At 50.3% G+C, this 11,263-nt stretch overlaps 1 protein-coding gene across 1 annotated transcript in view; it reads right to left on the reverse strand.

Moving 5' to 3' along the window:
* TOM1L2 (target of myb1 like 2 membrane trafficking protein) overlaps positions 1-11,263 on the reverse strand; it is a 129,969-nt gene that overhangs the window by 17,638 nt on the left and 101,068 nt on the right. The window contains exons 5-7 of the mRNA XM_019656667.1: positions 3,871-4,004; positions 1,542-1,590; positions 1,068-1,191 (exon numbers count right to left, since the gene is read on the reverse strand). Of these exons, the coding sequence (XP_019512212.1) occupies positions 1,068-1,191; positions 1,542-1,590; positions 3,871-4,004 (307 nt within the window). The remainder of the gene's footprint in view (positions 1-1,067; positions 1,192-1,541; positions 1,591-3,870; positions 4,005-11,263) is intronic.

The raw sequence follows: 11,263 nt of genomic DNA on the forward strand, positions 1-11,263 counted from the left end.
AGCAAACCACGTTCATGGAGAGATTAATGGAGGATAGGGCTGGAAAGGCAGGTGGGAGACGGCTGGGGAAAAGCCTCGAATGCTAGGTAAAGGAGTTCATGGGGAAACACAAGTCCCTTTTTAAGAATAGAGGTGGCACAATTCAGTTTGAATTTGGGGTATTAAATCTGGTGGCCAATGCTGGATGGACTGAAGGCAGAGAAATCTGTTCTGCCAGAGAAATCAGGGCTACAGATATATGAGATATGAGATACTGAGAAGCCAGAATTACAGCCACTGACAGGTCACTAAGTAAAGGCTTAATTCAATTGAAATGAAATGAAGGTATAAAGATAAATACTAAGAAATAAGAAAACAGAAAAGCAGAGTAAAGGAAGAATTTTTAGAAGGTCATGCTTATTCATTATTTCAATACTATAATTTGTTATAAATTGGTATCATCTAGTGTATTTGCAGCATCCAGAGTCATATATACACTTTTAAACTGAATGAACTGTGGAAAAGTGGTAAGTTTCTTGTTTTAGATTTCAGACAGTGGAACACTTTAGGCTGATGCTAGTTCAAGGTTAGCAAATGTGTCCGTGTCATCACTTCTTATTTCCAAGTCCATGGCAGACATCACCAATCAATTACAGACTCATCACCCAAGCCCTGATGTGGCTTCAGCATCCTTCTTAGGCCTGTGTTCCAAGCAGCCAATGACTGAAGCCTATTTGCCATCCTTGGCCTAGCTAATAATGAGAAGGAAACTGCTTCAACCATAAGAAATATTCTAGATAAAACACAGCAGCCACCTTTTTAAAAAAGCAAATAAGTTCCAGTTCCTTGGAACTCCTCCAATCCGTTTTCCAACACAGGTTTAAACTAAAAGTTTAAATGTTTAGGGAAAGAAGTTTTGAACTGAAGGTTGTACAACTGGTCAGGCCTCGGGAATACACTTGCCCATGGATTCCCCAGAAGGGTCTCTTCAGGCCTTCCCACACAGAGAATGGAAGGGGCCCTCAGCACAGACTTATAACCAGGAAGTGGCCTGGGAGGGAGGCTTTATGCCCCTGTGAGACACTCACCCAAGCCTGCAAGCTGGGAGGAGAGGGAAGATGGGGGGGCCATGTTCCCCACCACTGGGCTCACCACAGCTGGAGACCCTGGCCCCAGGTCTATTAAGTTGTCTTCAGTCACTTCATTCAGCACCTGTCAGAGCATGAGACGGCATTAAGCCCCAGAGCCCCTGTGCTGGTCTCCAAGGTCAAAGCCAGCAGGCACCATGCAGGATTCCAACACTGCAGTTTCCCTCACTCCGACACCAGGGCTCCGCTGTGGGCCTGGCGGTAGTGAGCCCTGCCCACTGGCACCCACACAGACTTAAAGGAGGCAGGGCCACCACCCTCCTGCCAAGGATGTGCCTGCTCACCCTTTCTCAGTATCCCCTCCACCACAGCCTCCTGTACAGTTACCCAAATATTTAAACCCCAGTTAGGAAAACCAAACTGAGACAGCTCTCCTGGCCTCCAGAGGTGAGAGAATTCTGCAGGAATACTTACTCCATTACTGCCATTTTGAACCGATCGGCCTGATCTGTATCGTTCGAACCTAACAGGGGAAGAGAAAGCAGAGTAAGGAAAGAGGGGTGATGGGGCACTGTGATGCTCACTGGTCCTGTGAGGAGCTCCTGGGGACCGAGGGTCCTAGGGGGCCAGCAGAGGCTGAGGCTCTGGGAAAGGAGACCAACCAGGCCCATTCTGGGGACGTGGGGAGCAGACTCACACACGACTTCACCAGGCCTTCCTCTGCATGGGGCTTCCCCGAAAAGGATCAGGCTCCCAGGCTTACCCACGGACATCCACAGGCACTGAGGGGGAGGGTATTGGTTGGCACATCCAGGAGGCCATTATAAGCACCCCCAGCAATCCCCTGACACCGTGGACCCAGGTGTTCCTCTTGTCTCTGGAAGGACAGGCTGAGCCAACAGTTCCTTTACCTGGGGGCAAAGCCAGGCAAAAAGTGCAGCCCCCTCCCTACTTCATAGAGCTGTGCTGGGGAGAAATTATCTGACGTCACTGAAATGCTCCAGCTCAACTTGCTGGAGTAAAGGTGGTAGGGCACACACAGGGCAGGCCCCGAGAGGAGAAAGACAGGCCCAGGCCCCTGGCCTGGTGAAAGAGATCCCCCTGTAGCTGTAAAAAGGGTTAGGCCAACCAGTGACGGGCAGCCAGCCAGGCTCCTCCCCCAGCCTGTTGGCTGCTGTCTGGCGGAGGATGGGACTTGGCTTGAAGCAACTGCAGAATTCCTCTTCTCTCTCTTACCTAAGTCCTTCTCATACCAGGTGGGGAATAGGAGAGCAATGGTGAGGGGTGTGTGGGGGCTGCCAGTGCATTTAAAAGCTCCCAGATGCTATGGGTAGCTGAGAGCATTTCTCCAGCTGGAGCCCGGAGAAACCAGGCTTCCCTGAGAACGCTGTTCCACACTGGTCACCTCTTGTTGGGTGAGCAGGATCCCCACATGGGACAGCCTGGTTAGGACATGTGTGTTGACTGTGGTTTTAAAAAAGACTTGTGTGGGTTTTCAACCATGGTCTATAAGGAGAACAGGAATATGAATACATCTGAAAAGCGTCTAATCCTGGTACCTTTCCGATACCCTCTTCAAGGGACAGTCTTATCAACGGCACTCTAGCCAGAATGGCACCTCAGGGCTGGGTCCAGGTTTTGCCTCTGAATTTGTGCTAATGCTGGGACTGGCAGACTCAGGTGAAAATGCCCACATTAGTTTCTGTCATCCTATTCCAGAAGGGGCTGAAATGGGTCTAAAAGGTTAAAAGTCAAGCCCATTCAAAGTGGAGAAATTGGAACCACATAGCAAGACCAAGAGGTCTCAGGCTGGGAGTCAAGGGGCCTCAGATCCTCAGATCAGCTCTTACTCTCCAACTGACACATCCCTGGGTGGCCCTCCAATTCTTACTGCAGAGGTTTCTTCATCTGTCAGGTGGGCACTGGGCCACCCATCCCTACTGCCACTGTCAAGGTGAGAAAAAGCCCAGCGTTGTGACAACCACAGCAAAATCATCCTCTGGGCCCCCAAATGCAAGTATTTGTCATACAAACCCTAAATAGTGCCATATTATCAAGGTGTGAGTCAGCATGGGGCCAGGGGCCCAAGTCTCCAGGGGACTCCGGGATTAGACCTGGAAGTCTGGCCTGGTCAAGGAGCTTTCTGCTGCTGACATTGGGTAATTCAGGAAAGCCTGAGGCGCACCCATCAGAGTGATGGGATGGGAAGAGTGATGCCATGGGAACACCTCCTATTGAAAACTGCTTCTGAATAAGACACTGCACTTTTCCCCCAGGGAAGGCTTTGGAAAGGGAATAGAATTTGCAAGGTTGTTACCTCAAACCCAAAAATGACTTGGCTGCAGAAAGAGCTGAAATGAATGTGTGTGTGTTTTCCAGCACTTACACCCTGCCTACTTCTGAACACTCTAGACACACTGACATTTGGAAAGGGAGGGAAAAAAATCTCTGTCTTTAAAGATTGGAAAGAGTAAATCTTTTTTCCTTAGTAGAGATTTTCCACCCTTTAATCCTTTTCAAATTCAAAGGATCTTCAAAGGAGCAGGTGCCCCATCTTCCCCGTCCCAGGCTGGGGGGGGGGGAGGCAGAGCAGGTTGGGGCTGACCAAGGACAGAGCCTAATTCTGCAGTCACCTCCCTGCTGCTGGGTTCTCGGGAGAACAGGAGGCATTTTCCCTGTCTTCTGGGAACAAATTAGCAACTCTGATGAGTATTTTCCAACTCTAATCTTTCTCTCTCTCCCCTTTGTTTATGAAAGAAACTCCTCTTATGGCAATGATGGGGAAAAGGCCCCTGGCTCCCACCTCTCATATCTGAGGAAGACGTTGTTGAGATCATCGTTGACGTGCAGCAGCTCCTCGGTGACCTCCTCGTTGGACACGCGGGAGATGAGCTCCACGATACGCTGCTGCATGGCCCGGCAGGTCCTGTTCAGCTCCTAGGGGACACATGTGCCTCTGGCTAGCCTACTGGCTATGCTTTTGATCGCATTCTATTTCCTTTGGGAAAATATACGCCAGTTCTTAAATGTCACAAAAGGCGTGCATGCTTGTCCATAAAGCCAGGCACGGGTGGGCCAGAGTAGGGGCTTCCTCACTGCCTCCTCCTACCCCAGAGGAAACCAGTCCTTTTTCAGCAAATAGACAGAGGTCCATACCTATATACTGTTGTGTGTATCAAGTACGTTTGGTCAAATTGTTTTTAAAATATCAGGGATGATTCTTTGCAGCTTGCTTGCTTTCTTCAACAGAATATTCCAGACTCTGCCCATGACTTTGTACAGATGATCGCACACCTTTGTGTGTGTGTTATAATGTATCACACCATTCTTCTACCGCTGCCATTTAGGTTGCAATCTCCTTTCTTTGGGCCAACCCAAATAATGTACAATGAGCATGTGTTATACATACATGTTTATGCATTTGTGCCAGCACCTCCATAGGACGAATTCCCAGAAGTGGGATTTCTGGGTGAAAGGGGATAGCCTTTGGGAAACTGACTGGTAATGGGAAAAGACCATTCAAAAAGATGAGATCAGTTTACGTATACTCCCGGCAACAGCATGAGTGTATCATGACGGCAGAGGTACATTTTGATGGCATATCTGTCATCCTGCTGAGGTCTCAGCAGTTCAGTGAGCCCCCACACAGCTCTCCTGAAGCCCCAGTCACCATCGGAGCCCTTTCTACCCTTGGAAGCCATGGCCCTCGGCAGACAGGCCATACGGCCTGGCTTCCATGGGCCTTCCCTGCTTTGATGGCAGCCTGACTTGTGCTCTCATGGAGGCTTGCTGCAGAGCTCCTTCAAATGCCTGCCAGGGCTCCTGCCACCCTGTATGCCAGGCTGAGGGTCTCACAGAGGAGAGAACTGGCAGCCCCACCAGGGTGGCCCACAGCCTCCCAGACTACAGGAACTAACTGCCTGTGGAAACAGACCCAAGTCCTAATGGGCCATATGGGGTCAGGCAGAGGTGAGACACTGTCCCCACCCACCTGAACACTGGAGGCAGCTGATAACCAGTGAGTGAAGGGGATAAGGGTGAAGCAGAGGTTCTTCCTTCTCACGGCTCAGCCTCAAAGCTATGGCTTTTTGAAAATGTTCTGGTAGCACTGTTACCGGCTAAGAGAGTGCCCCTCTCCCCCACCAAAGACTTTTAAGTTTTCTTTCCTATAGAAATGTTAAGTATAGAAATGTTAAGTCTCCTCCCTAGTTTCTTAGTTTCTTAGCCCCTGGCTTTGATTACTTTTCTCATCAGTTTGTGAATCCTAGACTAAAGATTGCTCCTAGCCTGAATCCTAGAATTCTCCTATCCCCCTGCTTCTTGATTGATCTGTAAATCAGTTTCTGAATCCTCAACAACAGAAGTCTCCTACCCCTGCTTCAGATAGCTACTTGAAAGCCCGTGTCTTCCTAATATTTTTCAGGCCAGTAAGCTGAATGCCAAACCCATTCTGGGCTCAGACAATTGACGCCACCTGAGTAACAGACTGAATGGCTTCAGGCTTCATGAGAGCTAACAGATTTATTAATTAAAATATATTTTTCCTCATTCAGGGACCTTGGGGATACAGAGGATACCCCAACCAGATTGCCAGTCACAACCAAAGAAGCCAACATGGTCTTCCAGGTGGATCTCGAGACCCCTTCCTCTCATCTGAGATCAGCTAGGGTGAGAGTTCCGTGAATCCCCCAATAGGCAGGGGCAGCTCTATGACCCTGCCCAGCAGGAAGCAGATACAGAAGAAAAGGCCTCCTGCCCCTCAGCTTTCTGGGGATCACGTCTCTCAAGGGGAAAACTAGGCAGGCAGTTAGAGGCAGGCATTGGGTCTCTGCATTCCTGCACGTCCCACAGGATGTGACCGCCCGGTGACCTCCCCTCTCAATCCAAAACTTCTTTTCATTGTAACTATCTACCCCTGAAACAAATGGGTGCAAAATACCCAACTAGATCAGACCAGTCAGTCACATCTATGCTGTACCTCTTGTCAATCACAGGTGCCAATCAAGTGGTCCCATGCCCTTAGGGGAACAGCCCATTCTAGAGAAGGGATAAAACCCCCCAAGTCCTGGGAATTCCACCTCCCCCCCCCCCTTTTGGATGTCCTGCTCTTTTGACCGCTTCTTCCATTTTAAGCCCTTTAAGCCTCGCCTTTGCACGTGGCCTGCTCCAAGCTCTTATAGGATGTAATTTCTCTTCTAATAATGAGCCCTTGAGCCATTCTCTACTGCTCAGGCCTACTTCTACTCTTTGAAACATACTATCTCTTCGAATAAACTACTTTTTCCGTACTTTACTCCAGCATTTCATTCAATTCTTTGCTCGAGTTGCCAAGGAACCTGGACTTTGCACCGAGAAGGGCCCACTTTCCGACAACAGCACTACTCACTGCAGACATACATGATCTCTGTTTAGTTCTGGATCTTGTCTCATAATCTGGTTAGTTGGCTAGGTTTCCCCTCCTACCACTCATATACTCTGTGAGGGAGGTGCCATCAGTTATCCCCTGGGGATGCCACACACAGGGAAATGGCCCCGGAATCATCTGCTGAGTCTGATCGTCCCACTGGTCACAAGGCAGGAAATTGGGGCCTCCCCATAGCCCTCCCACGCCCCATGCCCCATGGCGTGTTGCAGCACGGTGCTCACCACACAGGGGCATTATTTTCTGCCCCCGCCCCTGCCCTCTGCCCCAGACCAAAGCTTCTGGAGGGCAGAGATGGCATCCCTTGTCCCTGTTTTCCCAGTACCTGTGACTGACACATAGGAGCCACTCCTTAAGTGCTTTTGAGAGAATAAAGGCAAGTTGCACTCCTTTCCTCCACATTTAAGCCAACGTGTCCAACAACATTCCCTTACACACGCACATGCACACCCTTCCTTCACTCCTAAAGGGTGACGAGTGTCCTAGGCCAGATCCTCTTACCTAGGCAGGTAAGAGCAAGGTAGGGGCCTCAACAGAACTGCCCATCACAGAGCAGGTAGATCACGGCCAGCCAGACAGGACTGGACACTGCTCCTGCTGCCCTCCCCCCATGACTGCCCAGCCCGCGGTAGCTCCTTCCCCAAGAGCAGAGACAGCTGAGGAAAGAAGCCTGGCCCACGTGGATCAGCCCGGAATCATCCCAGTACAGCTGTATTTTTTCAAGACAGAAGGTACCTAGATTTAGGCAGCTGGGTACACCCTGAGGGGAAAAGCTTCATTTGGAGGTTCTCTGGCTGGCTGGGCCCTGTCTGTCTGGTTATGGAAACACTGCCCTTTGCCTTGGTTTTCTGTTGATAGCCCTCTGCCCAGCCAGAATGGTGCTGCCAGTCTCTCCCGGACAGCAAGCCCAGTGTCTGGACCTTCTGGTTTTTTCTATGAACAGATTCCCATTCTTGGTTCTCTTAAGACTAACATTCTAGGTTTGGAAGGAGGCAGGATTATTTCTGGAACTCGGGGGGCTTCTAGGAAATCACTGGATACTCACAACCCCTCTCTCCCTACCCTTGACCTGGATGAGACAGAAGAAAGAGACACAGCCCCTGCCTTTCTGCCACGAGCCCTTCCTGAGCCACCATGCACATCACTCCCCACCCTGAATATGCACATGCACAGTATAACCCGAGAGGTGTCTCAAAACAATCTCTGATGCAGGATCTCAAGTTCCAGCTACAGGCCTTCTCCCTTCAACAAAGGCAGCCCCACCAGACAGTCCTAGGACAGGGAAGTGTGGCTGTGTCTGGTGCCTGCTCCCCGGATTCCTGGGTTGGGGAGTAGAAAGGGAAGAGGTCAGTCACTTCCCATCCACACTGCAGGCCAATTCCAGGATGTAGGACCTGCAAGCCAGGGGAATGTGGCAGTGTGTCATGGGGAGCAGGTCCAAGGCCACCCCTGCAGAAGCTTGTGGCATCACCTCCCAGAGCCCATGGGCCTTCCCCAGAGACACTTAAGACTTTTTCCAATAGCAGTTAGCCTCAGGCACTACCCACACTACTCAGGGACCTCTGAGAAGTCGGAGCTCTGCCTGCACTGTTCCACTCTTTCTTCTCCATCAAGCAAATTCCTACCCATCCTTCAATGCTCCAGGATGTTTCTCCACCCAAACACTTAATCATAAAAACTTTCAAACACAGAACAAAGTGGAGAGAATCTTAGAGTGAACACCATATACCCAACACCTCGATTCTACCATTAACATTTTACAGTGTCAGCTTTACCACAAGCCTACCCAGCTATCCGTCTCCCTACCCACTCAGGATGTTTTCTAGGAATCCGCCACCATCCTCCCTGCTCAGAACTTGCGCAGCACTCTAGACACAACTCAGCGCTGTCACCCCATGTCGTGGGAATTCCTCTAGCAGAGCCTCTGGCTCGTACTTATCTCCAGTAATTCCAGCCTCTGCCTCTACCCTAATGGTGGAAATCCCACGACAAAGAGCAGGCCTCAAGGATGGTCCACTACAGTCCAAGGAGAGCCAAGCCAGAGCCCTCAGCAAGCACCAGAAACAGCAGACGGGAGAGAGCAGGGCTGGGTTCCGTGTCCCTTCTGGATGCTGGGGACTAAGTGGCAGGTGGCAGCGGCCGTGACTGGATCCGCTCTCCAGGCCGCCAGCACTCTCTGGGTAAAATAAGGGGACTGGAGAAATGGTGAAGCTCTGCAGAGGCCACGGAGGTGCCTTCATACCATTGGGTCTGGGGCACTCCACCCTACAGTAGCCATGGCAGCTCTGCTGTTATCTGTTTTAAATATTGCGGTGCTCTGCAGAATTTTGTTTGTGGAGAAAAGAGTTCCATGACTTGATAGAAATGTTTGGAAAATACTAGATGATTTCTGAGACCTTTGCTAGCTCTAACATGAGGACCTTGGCTTGGAGGCAGAATGAGACCCACGGGCACAGAATGCAGTGATCTCATGGACTGTAAGCGCCACATCTGCTCCGGCCATGCATTTGCGGCCTTGCTCCCCACTGTCTTCAGCTGCAGAGGTGGCTGAAACCACCCCTGGCCCCACAGGCAGAGCCTTGTGCTCCAGTCCCTGGAGGAGCGCTCAGGGGTCTGTCCTGGGGCTTCTCAATCAGGGACCTCCAGGACTCTCTGCAGAGAGAAAGTTTTACCATCTCCGTGCTTTCACCTTTTAAGTTACTGTATTAAAAAAATTAAACAGGAAGGCTGGTTGAGTGGTGCATTGGTTAAGAGCTGGCTGGGACACCAGAGGGCCCTGGTTTGGATCCCACATATGAGGGCCAGTGTGACACAGCTCTCTATAAGCTAAGATGCTGAACAACAGCTCAACCTGGAGCTGGGCTGCCGTGAGTCACCAGTGACGGCGTAGGCTGCAGCTCCTGCTGCAGTGGGTTGCCATGGGCTATCGTGTGTAGCCAGCAGCCAGCGTGAGCAGCCAGCAGCCGCCGTGAGCCGCCATCCAGAAGCCGGTGACTGATCTGCCTTGTCCGGGAAGAGCGCAATGATGGTGCCAACTTGGGCCAGTGAAGCAATATTCTCCACAACTAGACTGAAGAACAAAAGGACAGCAACTTGTCTGTTCCCCTTCCCCCAATTCCCCAATAAAAATCTTTAAAAAAAAGAATAAATAAATAAACAGGAAGAAAAAAGACAGAGATCGAAGGAGAGCGGAAGACCAGAATGTTGAGATGCCTGCCACTGCAAATGCCAGCCAGCCGCATGGCCTCCACCAGGTCATCCGCAGCCAGGCCATGGCGGGCACAACTGAGAGGCCTTTGTCTGCCTCCCTCCACCTCCAGCCTCTCAGGAAGAGTGATTCACCTCTGGTCCTAAGTCACCAAGAGCCCACAGCCTGCCCAGGTGTTCCTTCCCACTGTGCAGCAGCTGGGATAGGAATTTCCTAAATGCTGAGAATTTCAGCTTTGGCCTCTTCTCTACCTGGCTCTCTACAGGGGGAGAACAGCTGGTTTCTGTTCTTTGTGCAAAAGCCCTCTCTATCTGTCAGACCATCTTATTAAACTATCCTCTCTCTTCTAATTAATCCCAATGCCTTTATCTTTTCTTCAAGGGACGCTCTCATCCCCACCTCACAAACAACCCTTTAATCATCATTATGGGTATCCTCTGAACCATCTCCAAGTTCTGAGGAGCATGGGATAACATCCTGAAGCTCTGCACCCTGTCACTGCAAAGGAAAGGGGAGGGAGAAGACATTCTTGGTTGAAGAGAAAGGGGGAAGGATAAAGCTAAACATGTAAATAGAATAAACTACATTTCTCTAGAGAAAATGGTCCTGGACATTCAGTCTTTTGTTGAAATAAGATGGAAGAAGCAAGAAGCAAGAGGGGAATAGAGCATCAGCCTCCTCAAGAAAAAACATGGAGTAAGGCTTCTTTTATTATCGGATGAATAGCCAAGTAGGAATGCCCATCATTGAATTAATTAAATTTTAGCATCACTGAATTAATTAAAAGTTATTAATTGAAGACAAAGGTCAAGAAGCTAATTTAGGAGATAGAGGATGCGGGATGACAGCATCAGGATCATGAAAGAGACTCACTCACAGGTTGCAGCTAAGGGCATGGCCTTGAGCAGACATAGATGCAGAACCTCAAGTTTAGGCTGGACCCAAGCGCCTATGCACAAGATGGGAAGATATGGCTCAGCAACCACATGAGAAAGAGATGGAGGGCTTTCAGTCGATGGAAGCTCTCGATTTTATAACGTCTGCTTCCTGCTGAGAGTTGCCCGGTCCTCTACAAGGTACGTCGCCAACGGTCACATTTGTGTCACATAGAGATTGGGCCGTGGGCAATTCTCAAATACTTAAGGACAAAAGAGGAATTTGTTTTGTTCCGTTGTTAAAGAAGGTAGCCAAGGGCGGCAGTCACCGGGAGACAGACTAGTTTGCTGGGACGGAGGCTATGCCCAAAACAACCACCAAAGCTCTAACCTGGGGATGGCCTGCTTGTGCCCAGCACTGTGCTGGCTCTGGAAACAGATGGTTTCCAGTCTTTCCCAGGTGCCTGGGAGTACTCCAGGCTGTTGAGAGGGGACTTGCTGAGCATCACTCAGCTCATCAGCGGTTGGACCCAGATGTAAACCCAGCAACTCCTTAGCTCGACTATACTGCTTCCCAAAGTCTAACCAAGAGGGCCAGCCGAGTGGCGCGTTGGTTAAGAGCTGGCTTGGGACGCCAGAGGGCTCCGGTTCGGATCCCACATATGAGGGCCAGTGACACTGCCCTCTACAG

This window comes from Hipposideros armiger, unplaced genomic scaffold (assembly GCF_001890085.2).
Source record: "Hipposideros armiger isolate ML-2016 unplaced genomic scaffold, ASM189008v1 scaffold_264, whole genome shotgun sequence".
Classification (NCBI taxonomy): Eukaryota; Metazoa; Chordata; class Mammalia; order Chiroptera; family Hipposideridae; genus Hipposideros; species Hipposideros armiger.